Source organism: Podarcis muralis, chromosome 4, assembly GCF_964188315.1.
Source record: "Podarcis muralis chromosome 4, rPodMur119.hap1.1, whole genome shotgun sequence".
Lineage (NCBI taxonomy): Eukaryota > Metazoa > Chordata > Lepidosauria > Squamata > Lacertidae > Podarcis > Podarcis muralis.
This window is the reverse complement of record NC_135658.1, coordinates 786,209-809,635: the sequence shown is the minus strand read 5'-3', so window position 1 is coordinate 809,635 and position 23,427 is coordinate 786,209. Positions and strand designations below refer to the sequence as shown.

Here is a 23,427-nt window from a genome sequence, read left to right as displayed (position 1 = left end):
TCCCTCATTCCCTTTGGGGGGCCTTTGGCTCTTGGCTGGGCTCTGAGCATCTCCCTCGGTCCCTTTTGGGGGGCCTTTGGCTCTTGGCTGGGCTTTGAGCATCTCCCTCGGTCCCTTTTGGGGGGCCTTTGGCTCTTGACTGGGCTCTGAGCATCTCCCTCATTCCCTTTGGGGGGCCTTTGGCTCTTGGCTGGGCTCTGAGCATCTCCCTCGGTCCCTTTTGGGGGGCCTTTGGCTCTTGGCTGGGCTTTGAGCATCTCCCTCGGTCCCTTTTGGGGGGCCTTTGGCTCTTGACTGGGCTCTGAGCATCTCCCTCATTCCCTTTGGGGGGCCTTTGGCTCCTGGCTGGGCTCTGAGCATCTCCCTCGGTCCCTTTGGGGGGGCCTTTGGCTCCTGGCTGGGCTCTGAGCATCTCCCTCGGTCCCTTTTTTCGGGGGGCTTTGGCTCTTGGCTGGGCTTTGAGCATCTCCCTCGGTCCCTTTTGGGGGGCCTTTGGCTCTTGGCTGGGCTCTGAGCATCTCCCTCCGTCCCTTTTGGGGGGGGCCTTTGGCTCTTGACTGGGCTCTGAGCATCTCCCTCATTCCCTTTGGGGGGCCTTTGGCTCTTGGCTGGGCTCTGAGCATCTCCCTCGGTACCTTTGGGGGGGCCCTTGGCTCCTGGCTGGGCTCTGAGTATCTCCCTCGGTCCCTTTTTGGGGGGGCCTTTGGCTCTTGGCTGGGCTCTGAGCATCTCCCTCCGTCCCTTTTTGGGGGGGGCCTTTGGCTCTTGACTGGGCTCTGAGCATCTCCCTCATTCCCTTTGGGGGGCCTTTGGCTCTTGGCTGGGCTCTGAGCATCTCCCTCGGTCCCTTTTGGGGGGCCTTTGGCTCTTGGCTGGGCTTTGAGCATCTCCCTTGGTCCCTTTTGGGGGGCCTTTGGCTCTTGGCTGGGCTCTGAGCATCTCCCTTGCTCCCTTTTGGGGGGCCTTTGGCTCTTGGCTGGGCTCTGAGCATCTCCCTCGGTCCCTTTTGGGGGGGCTTTGGCTCTTGGCTGGGCTCTGAGCATCTCCCTCGGTCCCTTTGGGGGGGCCTTTGGCTCCTGGCTGGGCTCTGAGCATCTCCCTCGGTCCCTTTTTTCGGGGGGCTTTGGCTCTTGGCTGGGCTTTGAGCATCTCCCTCGGTCCCTTTTGGGGGGCCTTTGGCTCTTGGCTGGGCTTTGAGCATCTCCCTTGGTCCCTTTTGGGGGGGCTTTGGCTCTTGGCTGGGCTCTGAGCATCTCCCTCCGTCCCTTTGGGGGGGGGGGCCTTTGGCTCTTGACTGGGCTCTGAGCATCTCCCTCATTCCCTTTGGGGGGGCCTTTGGCTCTTGGCTGGGCTCTGAGCATCTCCCTCGGTACCTTTGGGGGGGCCCTTGGCTCCTGGCTGGGCTCTGAGTATCTCCCTCGGTCCCTTTTTGGGGGGGCCTTTGGCTCTTGGCTGGGCTCTGAGCATCTCCCTCCGTCCCTTTTGGGGGGGGGCCTTTGGCTCTTGACTGGGCTCTGAGCATCTCCCTCATTCCCTTTGGGGGGCCTTTGGCTCTTGGCTGGGCTCTGAGCATCTCCCTCGGTCCCTTTTGGGGGGCCTTTGGCTCTTGGCTGGGCTTTGAGCATCTCCCTTGGTCCCTTTTGGGGGGCCTTTGGCTCTTGGCTGGGCTCTGAGCATCTCCCTTGCTCCCTTTTGGGGGGCCTTTGGCTCTTGGCTGGGCTCTGAGCATCTCCCTCGGTCCCTTTTGGGGGGGCTTTGGCTCTTGGCTGGGCTCTGAGCATCTCCCTCGGTCCCTTTGGGGGGGCCTTTGGCTCCTGGCTGGGCTCTGAGCATCTCCCTCGGTCCCTTTTTTCGGGGGGCTTTGGCTCTTGGCTGGGCTTTGAGCATCTCCCTCGGTCCCTTTTGGGGGGCCTTTGGCTCTTGGCTGGGCTTTGAGCATCTCCCTTGGTCCCTTTTGGGGGGGCTTTGGCTCTTGACTGGGCTCTGAGCATCTCCCTCATTCCCTTTGGGGGGGCCTTTGGCTCTTGGCTGGGCTCTGAGCATCTCCCTCGGTACCTTTGGGGGGGCCTTTGGCTCCTGGCTGGGCTCTGAGTATCTCCCTCGGTCCCTTTTTGGGGGGGCCTTTGGCTCTTGGCTGGGCTCTGAGCATCTCCCTCCGTCCCTTTTTGGGGGGGCCTTTGGCTCTTGACTGGGCTCTGAGCATCTCCCTCATTCCCTTTGGGGGGCCTTTGGCTCTTGGCTGGGCTCTGAGCATCTCCCTCAGTCCCTTTGGGGGGGCCTTTGGCTCTTGGCTGGGCTCTGAGCATCTCCATTGGTCCCTTTGGGGGGGGGGCTTTGGCTCCTGGCTGGGCTCTGAGCATCTCCCTTGGTCCCTAGGTCAGGGAGCGGAGGAGCAGCACAGCCCAGTCTGGAGCGCAGCAGTTGAGATGCCGGGGAGGGAGAGCCCTGCTGCCGCTGGAGGAGAGAAGCCGGCCTAGGAGAGTTGTTCTCGGGGGGGGGGGGAAGCCGCTCTCTTCCTGGCCCGGCTGGCCCTTCCGGGTGTCCGAAGGGGGACTGGCTCTCTCGCTCCTGCTTAGGGGGTTCCTGGGTCTCCCTCTCCTGAGGGCAACAATCTGGCCCTGAGACACACAAGTCCTTCCTTCGGTTACACTCACTGTGTGGTTGCCTCATTTCATTTGTATTGCGTTTCTTTCATTTGTAGAGTACAGTCTCATATTTTACACCATTCTTTCACCTTCGAGGTCGTACATGATTTCACCCGTCTTTGGGCACACACTTTATTAACAGGAGGTCACAGGGCTGTGACAGGACACCCCCCCCCCCCAGGATCCTTTTACCTCAGCAGGCAGGAGTGGGAGGGATAGAAGGGAAGCCCAGGGTGATCTAGTCCCACCCCCAGCAATGCAGGAATCCTATTCTCTTCATGAATGACCAATACTTTCTTATGCATGGTGCTATACAAACATACACAAGTACAGTGGTACCTCGGATTAAGTACTTAATTCATTCTGGAGGTCCGTTCTTAACCTGAAACTGTTCATAACCTGAAGCAAAGTTCTTAACCCGGGGTACTATTTCTGGGTTAGCGGAGGCTGTAACCTGAAGCGTATGTAACCCGAGGTACCACTGTATATCATTTCCCCTTGCAGAAATGCTTAATTGTTAATTCAAGCTACTACAGGAATGGCGTTCTTGAGCCTTTTTAGTACTGCAATACCATTTTTTAAAAAATGTTGATCTTTAAGTCATGGCAATGTGTGAGCAAATACTCCACACCTGCCAAGCTTTCAGGAGCAGGTCTAAGGGGTGAAATGAAGCCCCCCAGATCCCTAAAGGTTGAGGGAAAGGGTCTTTCTCCCTTCTTCCTTATCAGTTATTTCCACCTAAGAAATGGGAAGAAAGCAGCTGCTCCTGTTAAACGCAGGGTTTGTTGGGGTTGAGATTAATGAGCTGACTGTGGTGTGATTTGTCAGCAATAAATATGATTTGTCCTTATCTGTAAGTGAAGTCACATTTGAAACAATACAGAAGCAGTCAAAGGGAATTTCCTAGGAAGTCTTTTATTCAGTCTCACCTGCAATCATGTGTGCTGAATACAAAGAAACCCATAGATAATGTGAAACTACTGGGAGTTACAGTCTGCAAATAACATAAAACACATGCAAGATCTGTAGAATAGTACACACGATTTCCCCACCTCCTTTTTTTTTAAATTGCTTTTATTTTTGTAGGAATGATCGCTGGGTGTGGGGCACACTCCCCTCCACAGACAAGCCACAGCTGTCTGAACATCTTGCCCTCTGTCTAACCTTTTGCGGGCTCAGTGGTCTGCAGTGTCCTGTCTGTAACCTTTGTGTCTCCTTCGTCATACACTGTGCAAGGGGAAAAGGACGCGGTGGAAACAGGTGCCAAAATAGCTTTGTACCACTCCACGATCTCAGGACTGGAAGATGTGTAAAGGTCAAAGCGGAAAATGTATCTGCCTGGGTTTGCATATTGTGTCAATAAAAGGAGCCTCCACAGAGCTGGGCAGCAGCTTGCTTGCAGCTCACATGTGCACAGCTCACCTGCATTATCAGCTCCTGCCTCATGTCCTTCACTTCAATTTTCATGATGTAAAAGATAATTTTAAAGAAAGCAAAGGTTACAACAGTAAACAACAAATAACTTGTCTGATGGAATTGCAGACTTTCATCCTGCCATGTGTTAAAGTTTCATTTGATTATTTTAAAAAAGATCAGGCCACCTTTTCCCATGAGTGCTGGGTGGATTCCTGCAACAGTCTTCACAATTTATGTATTCAATAACCATTGGCCATGTGTTATAAAAGGAATATGGATTGTGTTCCACCTTCTTGATACTTAAAATTGTGGTGCCCAGAACTGAACACAGTATTCTACGTTGGGCCAGACCAAGGCAGAATAAAGTGGTACTATTCATGTCCTATTAGTGGACATGAATATAGTGGTACTATTCATCTGAAATTAAAAGGCGCCTGCTTCTTGGGAGAAAGGCGATGGCAAACCTAGACAGCATCTTAAAAAGCAGAGACATCACCTTGCCAACAAAGGTCCGTATAGTTAAAGCTATGGTTTTCCCAGTAGTGATGTATGGAAGTGAGAGCTGTGTTACCATAAAGCACCAGTGCTGCAGCAAGCAAAGGCTCAAGCAGCTCAGCCAGCTGCTTGTGGCTGGAAAGCCAGACAGGATGTTTGTGACTGTTGCCATGGGAACAAAGGGGCAGTCCATTCTGTACTGAGCACCGGATGTTAGCTCAGTGTGTCACATGACCAGTACTGGATGTACTTGGGTGGAGTTTCGTCTTGCTGTTGTTGAGTGCAGACATGATTCTCTGTACTGATGTAACAGGCAGAAATAAATGATGTAAATAGTTTTCTGTCTGCTTCTTTCCCCTCCCTGGGGGACACCAAAGGGGAGAGAGCAAGAACGGTGTGTTCCTCTCACACATATGAGAGTAATCGCCGAGACCTCGCCTGCTTATCAGCAGAGGGAGACGCGGGGAGGTCACAAGGAATATCTGCCGGTGCCTACGCTGTAGCACATTCCTCTGCCCCTGGCTGAATTCCAACAAGCTGGACCATAAAGAAGGCTGATCGCTGAAGAATTGATGCTTTTGAGTTATGGTCTGGAGGAGACTCTTGAGAGTCCCATGGACTGCAAGAAGGTCAAACCTATCCATTCTTAAGGAAATCAGCCCTGAGTGCTCACTGGAAGGACAGATCCTGAAGCTGAGGCTCCAATACTTTAACCACTTCATGAGAAGAGAAGACTCCCTGGAAAAGACCCTGATGCTGGGAAAGATGGAGGACACAAGGAGAAGGGGGCGACAGAGGACGAGATGGTTGGAGAGTGTTCTCGAAGCTACCAGCATGAGTTTGACCAAACTGCGGGAGGCGGTGGAAGACAGGAGAGCCTGCCGTGCTCTGGTCCAGGGGGTCACGAAGAGGCGGACACGACTAAACGACTAAACAACAAAATTCATGTCCTTGATCTGATTCTGCCTTCTGCGACATGGGATAATGACAATAAAGATTATTGTGTTGACCTCTGCTCCCTGTTTTGTGTCATCTGCAAATGTAATGAGTATCCCTCTCAGGTCCCTCATCCAAGTCATTTATAAAGACGTTGAACAACAACGGGCCCAGGACAGAACCCAGCAGCACCCCTCTTGTCACTTTTATCCAGGATGACAAGGAACCATGAAGGAGTCCTCTTTGGGTTCGGTTAGTCAAATCCCCCAAAAGTTACTTCGTTCAGCCCACATTTTACCAGCTTCCTGCCAAAATTTCACGGGGGACTTTGTCAAAAGCCTTCTCCCCTGATCAACAAAGTTTGTAACTCCATCCAAAAAAAAGGGTATGGTGGGCCAAATGGTGCCAAGGAAGGATAAGACATTTTTTATGTACACCACAACAGCAGCAAGAATTCTTCTAGCAAAGTATTGGAAGACACAAGAACTACCCACGTTGGAAGAATGGCAGACGAAGGTGATTGACTACATGGGAATGGCAGAGATGACTGGCAGAATTCGAGACCGGGGGAAGGAGGCAGTGGAGGATTGGAATAAATTTAAAACATATCTTAAAAATTGTTGTAATTTGGATGAAAACTAGGAGGTCAGGGAGATAAGAGACAAAGAACTACAGCTGTTATTAATAAGTTAAGGAAGTTAAATCTATGAAATGAGTTAAATAAGTTGATGACTAAAGGGTTGCTGGAAAAATTTGAAATAAGGATGCAGAAAAGGGGTGGTATGGGGAGGTCCATTTTATGTTTGTTTATGTTTTTGTTGTGTTTTTTCTATTTATGGAAAATTAATAAAATTTATTATAAAAAATTAAAAAAAACAAAAAAAAGGGGGAGGAGAGATTTCTCGGGCTTGACTTGTTTTTGAGAAAGCCATGCTTTCATCCAGTATGGTTATGTTGTAAAATCTTCAGATGAAGGGCACATAAATTTTAAAAAATGATAATAAATAAGGATATTGACAAGCTGGAACATGTGCAAAGGAAGGCGATTTATGTATTTATTTAATCTGTATACCACCCAACTCTGTGGTGCCAACTTGAATAAAATATGGGTGGGGGGCCAGGTAAGGCCTGCCTTGCACAATCAATCACATGATGAATGCACACCATTGGAATGGCAACATGCACCAACTGGGGGTTTCTCCATCAAATACAGTTGGACTTCTGGTTGCGAACGGGATCTGTTCTGGAGCCCTATTTGCAACCTGAATGGAACACAACCCGTGTCTGCGCATGCAAAGGTCACAAGTCGCCACATCTGCACATGACATCATTTTGCACGTCTGCGCATGGCGAGCGGTGAAACCCGGAAGTAGCCCTTTCCGGTACTTCTGGGTTGCCGCAGGATGCAACCTGAAAAGACGTAACCTGAAGCAAATGTAACAAAAGGTATGACTGTATATTATTGGGGGGGCAAAGACCCATCAGCCTCTAAGAGTTGACTCCTGTTCCCACATGTCTCAGGACGGTTACAACATAAAAAGACAACATAAAAACACAAAATGCACATCTGTAACCCCCCTCCCTACCACATTTTAAGAGGGCATTAGATGTCAATCAGCAAAAGCCCTGGTTAACAAGGTGCAGATTTGCCTGGCTCCTAAAGCTGTATAACGGTTTTTCCAACCTTTGCATGAATTCTCTGATGGGAAATGAGATTGAAGCTCTTCCTGAAGCTCTTTCCACATTCCATGCACTGAAAGGGTTTCTCTCCTGTATGAAATCTCTGATGCCTAGTGAGATGGCCTCTCTGACTGAAGGTCTTTCCACATTCCATGCACTGATAGGGTTTCTCCCCTGTATGAATTCTTTGATGGGAAGTGAGATGGGAGCTCATACTGAAGCTCTTTCCACATTCCGCACACTGATAGGGTTTCTCTCCTGAATGAATTCTCTGATGCTTAGTGAGAGAGGAGCTTGTTCTGAAGCTCTTTCCACATTCCACACACTGATAGGGTTTCTCTCCTGAATGAATTCTCTGATGGGAAGTGAGAGAGGAGCTATCGCTGAAGCTCTTTCCACATTCCCTGCACTGATAGGGTTTCTCCCCTGTATGAGTTCTTTGATGGGAAAAGAGAGAGTCTCTCCGACTAAAGCTCTTTCCACATTCCATGCACTGATAGGGTTTCTCCCCTGTATGAATTCTTTGATGGGAAGTGAGATGGGAGCTCATACTGAAGCTCTTTCCACATTCCACACACTGATGGGGTTTCTCCCCTGTATGAATTCTTTGATGGGAAGTGAGATGGGCGTTCTTCCTGAAGCTCTTTCCACATTCCACACACTGATAGGGTTTCTCCCCTCTATGAATTCTCTGGTGGCAAGTGAGACTGGAGCTCTTACTGTAGCTCTTTCCACATTCCGCACACTGATAGGGTTTCTCTCCTGTATGAATTCTTTGATGGGAAGTGAGATGGCCTCTCTGACTGAAGGTCTTTCCACATTCCATGCACTGATAGGGTTTCTCCCCTGTATGAATTCTTTGATGGGAAGTGAGATAGTGGCTGTGACTGAAGCTCTTTCCACATTCCGCACACTGATAGGGTTTCTCCCCTGTATGAATTATCTGATGGGAGGTGAGATGGGAGCTCATACTGAAGCTCTTTCCACATTCCACACACTGATAGGGTTTCTCCCCTCTATGAATTCTCTGATGGAAAGTGAGATGGGAACGCGAACTGAAGCTCTTTCCACATTCCACACACTGATAGGGTTTCTCCCCTGTATGAATTTTCTGATGGGAAGTGAGATGGGTGTTCTTCCTGAAGCTCTTTCCACATTCAATGCACTGATAGGGTTTCTCCCCTGTATGAATTTTCTGGTGGGAAGTGAGATTGGAGTTCTCATTGAAGCTCTTTCCACATTCCCCACACTGATAGGGTTTCTCCCCTGTATGAATTCTCTGATGGGAAGTGAGATGGGATCTCACCCTGAAGCTCTTTCCACATTCCACACACTGATAGGGTTTCTCCCCTGTATGAATTCTTTGATGGGAAGTGAGATGGGTGTTCTTCCTGAAGCTCTTTCCACATTCAATGCACTGAAAGGGTTTCTCCCCTGTATGAATTCTTTGATGGGAAGTGAGATGGGCGTTCTTCCTGAAGCTCTTTCCACATTCCACACACTGATAGGGTTTCTCCCCTCTATGAATTCTCTGGTGGCAAGTGAGACTGGAGCTCTTACTGTAGCTCTTTCCACATTCCGCACACTGATAGGGTTTCTCTCCTGAATGAATCCTCTGATGGGAAGTGAGATGGGAACGCGAACTGAAGCTCTTTCCACATTCCACGCACTGATAGGGTTTCTCCCCTGTATGAATTCTTTGATGGGAAGTGAGATAGTGGCTGTGACTGAAGCTCTTTCCACATTCCGCACACTGATAGGGTTTCTCTCCTGAATGAATTCTCTGATGCTTAGTGAGATGGGAACGCGAACTGAAGCTCTTTCCACATTCCACGCACTGATAGGGTTTCTCCCCTGTATGAATTCTCTGATGCTTAGTGAGATGGGAGCTCTGATTGAAGCTCTTTCCACATTCCACACACTGATAGGGTTTCTCCCCTGTATGAATTTTCTGATGGGAAGTGAGACTGGAGCTCACCCTGAAGCTCTTTCCACATTCAATGCACGGATAGGGTTTCTCCCCTGTATGAATTCTTTGATGGGAAGTGAGATGGGAGCTCATACTGAAGCTCTTTCCACATTCCACACACTGATAGGGTTTCTCCCCTGTATGAATTCTTTGATGGGAAGTGAGATGGGCGTTCTTCCTGAAGCTCTTTCCACATTCCACACACTGATAGGGTTTCTCCCCTGTATGAATTCTTTGATGGGAAGTGAGATGGGTGTTCTTCCTGAAGCTCTTTCCACATTCAATGCACTGAAAGGGTTTCTCCCCTGTATGAATTCTTTGATGGGAAGTGAGATGGGATCTCACCCTGAAGCTCTTTCCACATTCCACACACTGATAGGGTTTCTCCCCTGTATGAATTCTCTGATGCTTAGTGAGATGGGAGCTCTCCCTGAAGCTCTTTCCACATTCCACGCACTGATAGGGTTTCTTTCCAATAAGAATTCTTTGTTGGGAAGTGGAATGGGAGCTCTGACTGCAGCTCTCTCCATACTCCAAATTTTTGCGTGGCTTCTCCTCTCCGGGGGTTTTGTCATGGTCACCCTTGTTCTTGATTTCCAATTCATCAAAATCTGCAATGGGGACAATAAAGGGATTAGAGCCTCATGCACAAATCAAGAAGAACTGAAGGGAGTTGGGTCTTTGTTCATTGCCTTTGTTGGTTGTCATTAACCAACATTTTTAGTAATATATTCTGATGGATTGTTGAATGTTGATTTGTTTGATATACTGTAGTGGCCAAAACTGTGGAAGCCTTTTAGGAAAAAAGTGTATTTCAGATGTTTTATGGTTCGTAACACCACTTCGTTTGGAGTAATACCACAAATTATGTATCAATGTAAAGATAATTTAATCAAGAATGTACCTATCTGTATTCTATCAAAAGTCACAGCCAAATAACTAGAAAAAGGAAGCACAACTTGCTTAGGTTGACTTTTGTCAGTGTGTTATGTGATGTCTATCATGTTCGTTGCTTATTTGGTGTTTTTTTCATTTAGTGAGTTTGTAAAACATAATAAAATTAAAGAAATGGCAGAAAGAGTTGACCAGACACCCAGAAGCGATGGAAATAGTACTATTAAGTGGAAAAGGCTACAGTAATGAAGAAATTAGAAGAAAGATTGAGGATTCTTCTTCTTTTTCCAACTTTATCCAATTTTGTTTAAAAAAGCATATAGTGTTTTATTAGAGTGGGAAACCAAAGATGAAGAGGTTAAATCAGTCATGTTTAAATGTGCTCAGGATGTGAGACACAACATTCAATTTGAAAGTTGGGGAAAATTGTGGAAAATTGATATAAAATTTACAGATTCTATATTATTAAGAGAGAATTACATGAAAATGATGTATAGATGGTATATCACACCAGTGAAAATGGCAAAGATGTTCAAGAAAGAAAATAAGAGATGCTGGAGATGTCGAGAAAAGGAAGGAACATTTTATCATATGTGGTGGGAATGCAAATGCATTAAAAAATATTGGGAAATGATATATAATGAACTGAAAAAAATGTTTAAAATGAACTTTGGTAAACATCCTGAAGCCTTTCTGTTAGGTATCTCAAATCAAGAGCTGCCAAAAGAAAAATGGACATTATTTATGTATGCTACAACAGCGGCAAATATCTTGACTGCTCAAAATTGGAAGATGGAAGAAATACCATCAAAAGAACAATGGTAAGAACAACTGATGAATTATGCAGAATTGGCTAAGCTAACAGATAAACTACAAGAGAAGGACAAAAAGGATTTTAAAAGAGTTTGGGAACCTTTTACAGGTTATTTGCAGAAACAACGACTGGCAGGGTCTGAATAAACGTTCACAACTTTATTTTAGTAACAGAAATTTTAGCGAAATGATAAGGGAATTTACTTTTATATAAAGCAGGACACAATAAATAAAACTAAATAACTCAGTAGAGGGGGAGTTGAGGGAAGTCCTGAGGACGGGAGGGAGAACATTTGTATATAACATGATGATTGTAATGGTTCTAGGGGTTGCTCGTGCGCAAACCGGCGCCATACCTGACTGGGTTGCCTGAGTGAACCTCTTCTGTCTGAACAGCCACTCGCCCGTGGCTGTCTCAATTGCTGGCAGAATCCGTCAGTGGGCATTTCCTGAACTTCTTCCAGCAAAACAAAAAAAATTCCTTACTGGAAGGAATTTTTTTTGTTTTGACTATGGCAGACCAACACGGCTACCTATCTGTAACTTCTTCCAGCAAAGAAGCTCTTTGACGCCTAGTCTCCTCCTACTCTCCCTGCGCGGAAGCCTTCTGCGCAAGGAGGGTGTGGGCAGCGGAGGACCCTTACTCTCCCCGCTGGTCCCCGGCAAGGAGTCATGGGACCACCTCGCCAATTCCCCCATCTGCCCCCCTTCTCCACTGGTGCTGCACTGATTCCCTTCCCCAGAAGATGGGCTGCCTCTCCCCATCCCGGGATGCTCTCTGGAATCCCTCTAGAGCCTGCTCTCTCTCTCCGGCCCTGATGGCAGTTCCCTGACATCCACCTCCTCCCCAGGACCCCCTCCACCCTGGCGCGATTTTCCGACACAACCTCCTCTCTCTCCTCGGCAGACGATGCGGGGTGTGGAGTTTGGAACTGACAGGGTTAAAACTCCGTGGTGTCCTGTATCTGGGAGGAGCGCAACGCAGAGAAGTGCGTCACAGTCTGTGTCACTGTTCAGACTTGCTTTCGCTTCTGCCTGAGACGCAGCTCAGCTCGGAGGCTGCAGGCTGCGTGTGTGTGCTTTTGGAGCACGGAACATGTCGGAGGTTTCCGATGGATTTACTGCTTTGTAAATAAACGCTTCTAGAGATAAGAACCGAACTGTCTTTGGACTTGATTTATCCCTTATCTCACACGGACGCAGGACCGCTGCTACTCTGCTCGCCTGCCAGGTCAGCTCCCAACAGAGCCGCGCAGGGGAAGCCTGACTGGACGCAGGTTTTGTTTACCCGAATAGGGGAATCCCCTGAAGGAGCTGTCATCATCCTCTGAGGATTCAAAACCAGCCTTCCATCCGCTCAGATCTCTTCCCGCAGGTTGAACCTCCCAGTCTGATTCTTCTCCCTCGGACACCTCCCCTCCCTCCTCTTCGGAGGCAGGAAAACCCACAAAGTCCCCTTCGTCGTCTGTGGGTCCAAATTCTTCCTCCCAGAATCTAGCTAGTGGCTTTGGCTTATCTGGGAACAAACTGTGGAATTCTTCCACCAGATAACCGTCATTGATTGATTCAGCGGGGACCCACGTGTTTTCCGACCTGGGTTCTCCCTCCCAAGCTACCAAGTACTCCACCTGGCGACCTCGCCACCTTGAATCGAGTATTTCCGTGGCTTGGTTACAGTGTTCCCTCTCCTCTACCCGCGGGTGGGTGGTGACTTCTCCCTCCCACCCCAGAAATTCCCGCCCCTCCCTGTACGGTGAAAGTAGGGACCTATGGAACACCGGATGTATCTTCATGCTGTCAGGCAACTTGAGTTTGAACGCCACTGGGTTCACCTGCTGTATTACCTCAAAAGGCCCCAGCCGCCTTGGCTGCAACTTCTTGCACACTCCCTTCAGGGGTAACCCTTGGGTTGACAACCACACCCGGTCTCCCACCCGTATGGCCTCCCCCTCCTGACAGTGCCTGTCCGCCTGCCTCTTGTAAACTTCCTTGGCCCGCTCCAAGTTCATCCTGAGTTGCTAGTGCAAGGCCTCCATTTCCTCCACAAATTGCTCAGCCGCAGGTACACTCCATCCTTCCTCCCCCCTCCCCAGGAAGGCCCTGGGGTGGAGGACTTCCGGGTTAGCACCATCAGCGAATGGCGGAGTTTCTCCGACCGGAGGAACGGGCTCCATGGAAACTGGGTCTTCCTGCCGCGGCGAAGGCGGGGACCCGCTAGAAATCCCAGGTGGAGGAAGCCTGGGAACGTGGGGTTCGGCAGAGCACCAGGAGCGCCTCCCCTACTTGTGGAACCCCATTTTGGGGCTCCGGAGCGAAGTAGGGTGAGCGGCGCGGTGCTGCGAACTGATTGCTACTTTCACGGAGGGAAGCCGCATAGCCATCGCCGGAGAGTGCTGACTTATTCCTGTTGACAATTGGACTCTAAACAAGTACCCGTGAGTAGAAACGGAAAATTGGATCAAGAAACATCCTAATTTGGCACCGAAGCGGGAAGGTTCAAAACAGGAAGTCCGCCTTCCGCTTTTTGTAAACAGACTGAAGCAAAAACCTTATAAGCTAATAGCCTGGAAAATTGTTTTGTAAAGATCGAAATTTCCTTCATTTATAACCACTAAAATCCCCAACTTGATTGTTTAAGTCTGCAGGAGAGGGTGTAAAGAAAAATAAGTTTCCACCGTCTGAAACCTGGGAACGGGGGTCAGAGACAGAAATTGTTTGAGACACATTTTTGTCAGTAGATCGACTACTACCATGACTGCTGTCTTCCCCCTTGACTTGGGCAGATCTGTCATAAAATCAATGGACACCACCTCCCAGGGCTTTCCCGGTGTAGGTAAGGGTTCCAGTAACCCTGCGGGGGCAGCTCTCTCCCCCTTAGCCCTCTGGCATTGGTCGCACCCTCGTACATATTCTCATACGTCTTCCCTCACCTTGGGCCACCAGAACTGCCTGGTGACAAGCAGCATGGTCTTGTGCTGTCCAAAGTGCCCAGCTGTTGGGTTGTCGTGGAGTTGTTTAAGTACCTTCCCCCTCAAAGTCTCCCCCGGTACATACAGTGCCCCCTTATAGTACAGTAGCCCTAACTTTTCCTCAAACCCTCTATTGTTTTCCCTTCCGTCTCGGAGTTCCCTGATTTTTGTCTGAGCGAACGCATTGTCTCTAGTAAGCCCTGCCAGTTCTCGTTTCCCAACCAACGCTCTCCCCCACACACACCGGTCCTCGGGGAACACCTGTCGGGTCTCCGGTGGTCCCTCTCCTTCCATGTACTCCGGTTTCCGGGAGAGAGCATCTGCCCTTACGTTCTCCTCTCCCAGCACGTATCTGATCTCGAAGAAAAACTTGGCGAACTCCTGGGCCCACCAAATCTGTCTCTGGTTGAGTACTCACACGGTCCGCCAGTATTCCAAGTTCTTGTGGTCAGTTCGGACTTGGATCTTGTGCCGCGCCCCTATCAATAGATGTCTCCATTGCTGAAACGCCGCATAGATCACAAGCAGTTCGCAGTCATACACTGTATAGTTTTGCTCTGACTTGCTCAGCTTCCTTGAAAAAAAGGCACACGGCCTCCAGCCCTGCTTGGCCCCTGGTTGCAAAAGGACCGCTCCAACGGCTCTGTCGGACGCGTCCGTCTCCAGTCTCATGGGCTTCTCCAGATCAACGTGCAGGAGCTGCTCTTCCGAGGCGAACGCCTTCTTCAGCCTTTCAAAGGATTGCTGTGCACTCTCTGTCCACGCGAACTTCTTTTTGCTACTAAGACAATCCGTTATGGGCGCTGTCAAGTGAGCGAAGTTCTTTATGAACTTCCTGTAGAAGTTGCTGAAGCCTAGGAACCTCTGCACATCCTTTTGGTTTTGGGGGGCTTTCCATTCCAGCACTGCCTTCACCTTGCCTGGGTCCATAGCTAGGCCTTTGTCTGACAACTTGTACCCCAGAAACTCGACCTCCCTGACGTGGAATTGGCATTTTTCCAGCCTGACCCACAACTGATGCTTCTGCAATCTCTGTAGCACCTCCCTGATGTCTCTGACGTGTTGCTTCTCATTGTCCGAATAGATTAAGACGTCATCCAAAAAGGCTACGCAATTCTTGTACAGCAGGGGCCCCAACACATGGTGCATGAAGGCTTGAAAGCAGGCGGACCCTGATTGTAATCCAAATGGCATGACTAAGTACTCAAAAGCCCCCAGGGGGTGAACATGGTTGTTTTCCATTCGTCCCCCTCCCTTATCCTAATCAAATTGTATGCTCCCCTAAGGTCCAGCTTGATAAAAATCTTCCCCTGCCTCACATGTGTTAAAATGTCATCAATCCTGGGCATTGGGAAAGTCACGTGTTCGGACACCAGGTTCAGGGCCCGGTAATCCACGACTAGCCTGGGCTGATTAGTCTCTTTTTTGTCCACAAAGAACACCAGACTGCCCCCCTTCAGGTTCTTGTCAATAAACTGCCGCAACTCCTGCATCTCCCGGTCGGACATAGCATACAGCTTACCCACCGGCAACTGAGCCCCTGGGAGTAGGTTGATTTGGCAGTCGAAGGGCCTGTGGGGGGGTAGTCTATCTGCCTCCCTCTCGCTGAAGACCTCCTTCAAGTCAGCATATTGTGGTGGCACCTCCCCTTTTTGTTCCAAGGCCAGGCCAGCCACCCTGGCCACCGTCATTCTTGGGTCCCCCCCATACAGTGTTCCAAGCAGTAAGCTGACCCAAAGGTGACTGACCGCTGATGCCATGAAACTACTGGGTCATGCATTGCCAGCCAGCTCATTCCCAGTATTATTGGGGGTCCTGCCAGCGTGGCCACATGAAAGGCAATGATTTCTGTGTGCCTGGAGACCCTCATTTTCATTGGCGGTGTCTGGTGTGTCACTTCCCCTCCCAGAAGTTCCCTGCCATCGATGGTGGTCACCTGCAAGGGAAAATCTAGTGATAACAGGTGGAGTTTGTGCTCCAGAGCGAAGTCTCTGCTGAAGAAATTACACGAGCTGCCCGAATCTAGCAGTCACTCCACTTTGAAGGGGTGCCCATTCGGGAGTTCTAGCACCACTTCTATGGCTATAGCTGCCTTGGTGGGGTCAGGCTGGGGCACCTCTATTGGTCGCTGGCCTGGCTGCTGCCCCTGCTGGTTGGCAGCCAGGCGTTGTCATTTTCCTGCGCCTGCCCTTCCTCCCCCTTCTCTTCACAGCCAGCAGCCCCCACCATGCCTTGCCAGGCCTTTCTTTGAGGGCAGACCTTAGCAAAATGTCCCGGTCGTTGACAGAGGAAACACTTCTTGGTAGTTTTCCACTCCTTTCCCTCCCTTTACCAGCGTTTGAAACTTCGTGCGTGCGCGTGCCATCAATTTCCATCGGCTCCGCTGCCTGGGAAGGCTCCCTCGGCATCTCAGGAATGCGGTTGTCATGGAAACGCTCCCCTCTTATCTCCCGCTTCTCCTGAGCCCGCGCTTCCTGGCGTACGCCGATCACAAGCACAGCCTTTGTGAGTTCATCCATCGACCGCGGCCGGGGCGCTCTGGACAACTCGTCCTTCACTTCGGGGGATAAACCCACCTCAAACAACATTTGTATCAGTTCAGAGTCCAGATCCCACCCGAGCCTGTGGACTAACATCGCAAAACGCGACCAGTAGTTCCTGATGGACTGGCCCCCCTGCTTGCACCCCATCAGTTCCCGTTGTGTCACGCTTTGCTCAACCTCACCGGAGAACATTGCGTCCATTGCCTGGTAGAATTTCTTAAGGTCCTTCAAGGCATCATTCTGCGTCGCCATTAGGGGCCTGATCCATTTGCACGCCCCATCTTGCAAATGGCCCACAATGAAAGCCACCCTCTCCCCGTCATCAGCAAAGTCATTTTTCTGCAATTCCAAAGCATACTGAACTTTCGTTCGGAAAGCATTGTAGTCTTGGGGCTTTCCCCCAAACTTGTGTACCAGCCCCGGTACCTTCCTTACGATGGGGGTGGTTCTGACCTGTGCATCCTGAGCCCGTCTCTCCTCCAGCCGCGCCATCAGGGTAGGTACATGCGCCTCGGTTCCTCTTGACCAGACCTCGCACCACGGCTTGTTGCTCCGTCTCTCCGACTGTCCCTGTTTGGTTCATCGTGCTGCCTCCCCGGGGCTGCACACAAGCAACGTCAGAGACTGATGTAATGGTTCTAGGGGTTTCTCGTGCACAAACCGGCACCACACCTGGCTGGGTTGCCTGAGTGAACCTCTTCTGTCTGGACATCCACTTGCCCGTGGCTGTCTCAATCACTGGCAGAAACCATCAGTGGGCGTTTCTTGAACTTCTTCCAGCAAAGAAGCTCTTTGACGCCTAGTCTCCTCCTACTCTCCCTGCGTGGAAGCCTTCTGCGCAAGGAGGGTGTGGGCAGCGGAGGACCCTTACTCTCCCCACTGGTCCCCAGCAAGGAGTCATGGGACCACCTCGCCAATTCCCCCATCTGCCCCCCTTCTCCACTGGTGCTACACTGATTCCCTTCCCCAGAAGATGGGCTACCTCTCCCCATCCCAGGATGCTCTCTGTAATTCCTCTGGAGCCCGCTCTCTCCTTCCGGCCCTGATGGCAGTTCTCTGACAATGATTGAGATATTTTTATTTGTTATAAAATTTAATAAATATTCATTTTAAAAAAGAAAAAAGAAGATTGAGGAAAACTTAACCAAAGCTGGCCTTTCTATATTTGTGAAGAGATATAAGGAGACTCCCATGGACTGCAAGATCTAACCTATCCATTCTGAAGGAAATCAGCCCTGAGTGCTCACTGGGAGGACAGATCCTGAAGCTGAGGCTCCAATACTTTGGCCACCTCATGAGAAGAGAAGACTCCCTGGAAAAGACCCTGATGCTGGGAAAGATGGAGGGCACAAGGAGAAGGGGACGACAGAGGATGAGATGGTTGGACGGTGTTCTCGAAGCGACCAGCATGAGTCTGACCAAACTGCGGGAGGCAGTGGAAGACAGGAGTGCCTGTCGTGCTCTGGTCCAGGGGGTCACAGAGTCGGACACGACTAAACGACTAAAGAACAACATAAGGAGACTCAGTCACTACAAAATCAGACTGGTAAAGGCAGGAAAAGGTGCACAACAGCAAGTGACAATCGAATAATGAAGAGACTGTGCGTACACAACAGAAGAAAATCATATGAGTGTTTACAAGATGACATGGTGCAATGGAAGGTGACATTGAGTGCAAGGACTGGTCTAAATGCTAGAATTCCAAGGGAAAAGCCATTATCTCTCAAGCAAAGGTGGAAAAGATTAAACTGGGCTAAAACCCATGCTAACTGGACAGCGGAACAATGGGACAGTGTTATTTGGAGTGATGAGACCCCAATCTCCTTGCTTGGTAGTGATGGCATGAAATACGCGAGGAGGAGAATCGGAGAAGATTTACATCCTACTTGCATTACACCGACCGTGAAACACCCAGTTAGTGTGATGATCTGGAGTTGTATGACAGCAAAAGGTGTGGGCAGAATTTGTGTCATTAATGGGAACGTCAATGCCCCCAAATACATAAATCAAATACTTGAGCCTGAACTGAAGCATTCTGAATGTGAAATCCTATTCCACTGGTGGAACGGCCTGGGAATAGCCCAAGCGAAAATCTTGGGAGCCGACTAAAGAAACTTGTTAGTCAGAAGCAACCCAGCAATAAAGCCCAATTAATAGTTGCAATAATTCCATCTTGGTTTCACATTATTACAGCTGCAGAACTAAGAAACTTGCTTCACTCCATGGGAAGCCGTTGTAAGGCCAGAATTAAAGCTAAAGGTTACCAAAGTCAGTTTTAATTGACATGGTGAGAATTTCTGTAAATCTCCTTTTTTCTATGTGTTTCACATTTCTTTTTTATGACTGTTGTTCTAATAAATACTCCTTCATAAAAGTTATTGCATTGCATTCTTCATCAAATTATCTTTCCTATGGTATCACTCCGAAAAAAGTGGTGTTATGAGCCATCAAACCTCGGAAACACACTTTTTAAAAAGTTCCCACGATTTTAGCCACTAGTATAAGTTGTTCATTTAAAGCTAATATGCTTTTTATATGGGATCAGATTTTTATTATTAATGTTTCATGTTTATATACGTGTTGAAAACTGCCCAGAGTGGCTGGGGCAACTCAGCCAGATGGGCAGGGGATAAATAAAAATTATTACTATTACTATCACTGCTACTGCTACCTGAGATTTAATCAGCCTGGCTCTTCTCTGGGAAGGATTTTGTTTGGCCCGGTCATGGCATCCCCTCCATCGCCAATGTGAGGCGTCTCTCTGGTCAACCCAAGACTGACAGCAGCAAAAACAAAAACAGAAAACCTGGACTTCCGGGGTTGGCACCTCTGGCAATGGCAGAGCTCCTCCGATCGGGAGGAACTTGCTCCGTGAAAAGTAGGGTCTGACCGCCACGGTGAAGGCGGAGACCCATAGAAATCAAAGGCGGAAGAATCCTGTGAACTTGGGATTCGGCTGGCACCATTCGCGCCTCCCCTACCTGCGGGGAAACCCTGTTTTGGGGATCCAGAGCGACGTGGGGTGAGTGGTGCGGTGCTTTGAATCGACTGCTTCTTTCACGGAGAGAAAGAAGCAGTCGGTTCAAAGTCGATTGCTACTGTCGGAGAGCGCTGACTTTTTTCCTGTGGACAATTGGACTTTAAACAACAACCCATGAGTAGAACAGAAAATTGGATTTTTAAATACCTTAATTTGGCAACGAGCGGGGAAGGTTCAAAACAGGAAGTCCGCCTTCCCTTTTTGTAAATAGACTGAAGCAAAGAGGTTGCAAGCTAAGGTCTTGGAAAGCCTCATGTAAAGGGTTAAATTTCCATCAATTGAAACCATTAAACCCCCCTTGGAAGCAGGGGAAGAGGGGGGAAATTGCGGACTGTGCATCCTGCAGGAGAGAGTGATAAAAACTAAATTATCACTGCTCTGAACTCCTGGGAACGGGCTGCCAACAGACTGACGTTTGGAAGAGTTCATTGACAGCGAAAAACAGTCAGTTAGTAAGAGAAATATATTGCTTTCACTATCTGCTTCTGCGTTTTAAAAGGAAGAAAAAGCAATTGAAAAAGTAACTGGAAACTGAAACTATATTACTTTTGGAATTGTGTCGGAAAGGATTGATACAAGTGGAGATTGCTCCCCCCCTAGAGGGAGTCTTTGAAACTGTTACAAGAGTCGAGCTGAATCTGTTACAAGAGGAGTCGAGCTGAGGAATCCAGCTGTACAATAAGAATTGTGAGAACTAGAGACTGACCTTGGACTAAAATGTCGGCAGATGAGATAATAGTGTCTGCATTTTGCAGGATAGATCATTTGCTGAAACAGCTTCACAAGAAGATAGATGCTATGGCTACAAAATTGACATTTCGGTACTAAAAGTGAATACCAACACAGAAATAACTCAGGATCTGGCACAGGAATCTATTTCAGCAGGGCGAATCGTTGAAAAGGAGAAGGAGAAAGTTGCTGTTGTTGAACTTAAAGTAATACAAGGGGGAGCCTTAACCTCACAGAGGCAGGTTGAGGGTTACAGGTCGGGGCCCTCTGTGGCTGAAACTGGAAGAGGTCGAGATGGAATAAAAATGCTATTGGGTCGGAGCTTCCCCGAGATCTGCTCTCTAGAATTAAAGAATATGAAGATTGGCAGAAGGGATGTGGAGATGAGTTAAGAGCCTCGGACATAAGATCTCCAGGTTGATGGACTATATGGAATCGACGGAAAGGACTGGCAGAGGCCGAGACCAGGAAGAGGAGACGGTGAAGAAGATTGGAAAATTTAAAGTCTATATAGAGAAATTTTGTAAAATTTAATGAGGGATAGAAAAATCTTGGAATGGAATTTTTTTTGGCCTTAGTGGAAATATTTTAAGAGGTTAAGTGTAAATAGGTATATTAGATTTAATGGGGAATAAGATTAAAAATATTTTAAGATAAAGGATTTGCTGAGATAACATATAGAAGTGGAATACAAGGAGGGAGGTGAGAGGAGGTCAATGAAACAAGGGAATGGAAGATAGATTATGGTAAAGGTATGATGTGTGTTAAATTGTTTTTGTTTTGTATAGTTTATGGTGTTTAGATGTTAAGGTTGTGTTTTGTATTGTCTATATTGTATTGTTTCTTTTGTTTCTTCTTTCTTTTTCTTTTTTTTTGTAAGCTTTAAAAGTAATAAATATCATTTTTACAAAACAAAAAAACCAAAAACAGAAAACCTGACAGAAGCTACTTATCTTTCCGAACAACTCTGAAGGTGACATTTAAGATGTCTGGCCAGTTCAGACCAGCTGAATCGTGGTATAAAAAGGCAGAACTGGAGGAAGATGGTTCACAGAAAAAACTGGAATTTGCTGTTCAAGGTTTCTTGTGGGGGTGTTGGTTCCCCAGTGTTGGAGGGGGTGCTGCTGAGCTCTGTGGAAATCACATAGAGGTGTTTTTTGAATTTCCAGGCAGATAGGACGATCCCACAGGGAGACTTACCAAGAGAGGCCACGATCCCACGATTCTCCTCCGTGACGTCCTTATGCAGAGCTCTCTGGTCAGGATCCAGCAACGCCCACTCCTCGTCCGTGAAACGAACAGCGACATCTTCAAAGCACACTGGACCCTAAAAGAAAAAGGGAAATGTCCTCCTCTGAGACAGGATCAATATGATCTGCTACACAATGCTCTGTTCTTTCCTTTCTGTTAATACAGCCGCTGGGAGAGATCATCAGGGGGTTTGGGCTGGGTGTTGATCAATATGCAGATGATACCCATCTCTACCTCTCTTTCAAATCAGAACCAGTGAAGGCAGTGAAGGTCCTGTGTGAGTGCCTGGAGGCGGTTGGTTGGTGGATGGATGGTGGCTAACAGATTGAGGTCGAATCCTGACAAGACAGAAGTACTGTTTTGGGGGGACAGGAAGCAGGCAGGTGTGGGGGACTCCCTGGTCCTGAATGGGGCAACTGTGCCCCTGAAGGACCAGGTGTGCAACCTGGGAGTCATTTTGGACTCACAGCTGTCCATGGAGGCGCAGGTCAATTCTGTGTCCAGGGGTGCTGTCTACCAGCTCCATCTGGTATGCAGGATGAGACCCTATCTGCTGTGACTGTCTCGCCAGAGTGGTGCATGCTCTGGTTATCTCCTGCTTGGACTACTGCCATGTGCTCTACCTGGGGCTACCTTTGAAGGTGACCCGGAAACTACAACTAATCCAGAATGCGGCAGCTAGACTGGTGACTGGAGCAGTCATTTTTTGTAAATAGGTGGTACTCCAGTTGGTGTTTTTCTAATCATTCTGCCTACGCAAGCATCCCAGTTTCAGAATCCATCCTTGTACTCCTGCTCCCCTTCTACCAGCTTAGGGGGGGGTGGAGGTTCCTTCCTCTCCCCCTGGTACCTGTGTGCTGGAATAAAGGGGGACAGCAAAGAACCGGAGCCTAAAGGACACCAGATTAATCTCCTGCACCCCCTTAAACGGCCCCAGCCTCCGCGGCTCTAGCTTCATGTGCCTCCCTTTGAACGGCAACCCCTTTGAGGACAACCACACCTGGTCTCCTACCTGGATTTTCTCTCCCTCCCGCCTATGTGCGTCCGAGATCCTTTTGTAACCTGCCTTTGATGCTTCCAGGTTGTCTTTCAATATCTCATGCAAGTACTCCATTTACTCCACAGACTCCTCAGCTGCTGGTACTGACAGCACCTCTTCCCTACCCAGAAAGGCCCTGGGATGCACACCACCGTTTGCCACAAAGGGGGCCACGCCCGCGGATGCGTGGACCGCATTGTTGTGTGCAAACTCGGCCAGGCTCAGCTTCTCTACCCAGTCATCTTGATGGTAGCATGTAGAGCACCTCAAGTATTGCTGCAGGGTGGCATTGGTCCTTTCTGACTCTCGGTTTCTCTGTGGATTCCTAGCTGAAGTCAGGCTAACCTCCACCCCTAACAACTGCATCAACTTCCTCCAGAAATGCGAAGTAAACTGACTTCCACAATCTGTGATCAGCCTTGATGGCATACCGTGCAACTTAAACACATGATCCACGAACAACCTTGCTGTCTCCTTTGTGGAAGGTATCTTAGAGCAAGGTACAAAATGTGTCATCTTTGTCAGCACATCTACCACCACCCAAATAACCGGGGGTTTTCTCCTGTGACACTGGCAAGTTGGTGAAAAAATCCATGGATACCACTTCCCATGGTTTACTTGGGGTGGGTAACGGTTGTAACAGCCCGGCTGGGGCCGTCCTTTGACCTTTGGCTGTCTGACAGACTTCGCACCCCCTCGCGTATTCTGCGGTATCCTCCTTAATTTTGGGCCACCAGTATTCCCTAAAGGTAAAGGGACCCCTGACCATTAGGTCCAGTTGTGGCCGACTCTGGGGTTGCAACGCTCATCTTGCTTTATTGGCCGAAGGAGCCGGCATACAGCTTCCGGGTCATGTGGCCAGCAGGACTAAGCCGCTTCTGGTGAAACCAGAGCAGCGCCCGGAAATACCGTTTACCTATTTATCTACTTGCACTTTGACGTGCTTTCCAACTGCTAGGTGGGCAGGAGCAGGGACAGAGCAACGGGAACTCACCCCGTTGTGGGGAT

General features: G+C 48.9%; 2 protein-coding genes across 14 annotated transcripts in view; one reads left to right on the top strand and one right to left on the bottom strand.

The window, feature by feature from the left end:
- Nucleotides 1-23,427, bottom strand: part of LOC114589686 (uncharacterized) — a 386,543-nt gene that overhangs the window by 32,325 nt on the left and 330,791 nt on the right. For 9 of the 11 annotated variants that reach the window (XM_077927816.1, XM_077927815.1, XM_077927811.1 and 6 more), the window contains exons 5-6: nt 21,330-21,456; nt 3,545-9,752 (exon numbers count right to left, since the gene is read on the bottom strand). In XM_077927816.1, coding sequence (XP_077783942.1) covers nt 7,150-9,752; nt 21,330-21,456 — 2,730 coding nt within the window. In that variant the 3' untranslated portion in view covers nt 3,545-7,149. Of the gene's footprint in view, nt 1-3,544; nt 9,753-21,329; nt 21,457-23,427 lie in introns of those variants that run through there. The other 2 variants (XM_077927818.1, XM_077927810.1) reach the window with 2 other exon arrangements.
- The window catches only part of LOC114589761 (uncharacterized), a 498,312-nt gene that overhangs the window by 343,700 nt on the left and 131,185 nt on the right, over nt 1-23,427 (top strand). The window lies entirely within an intron of this gene.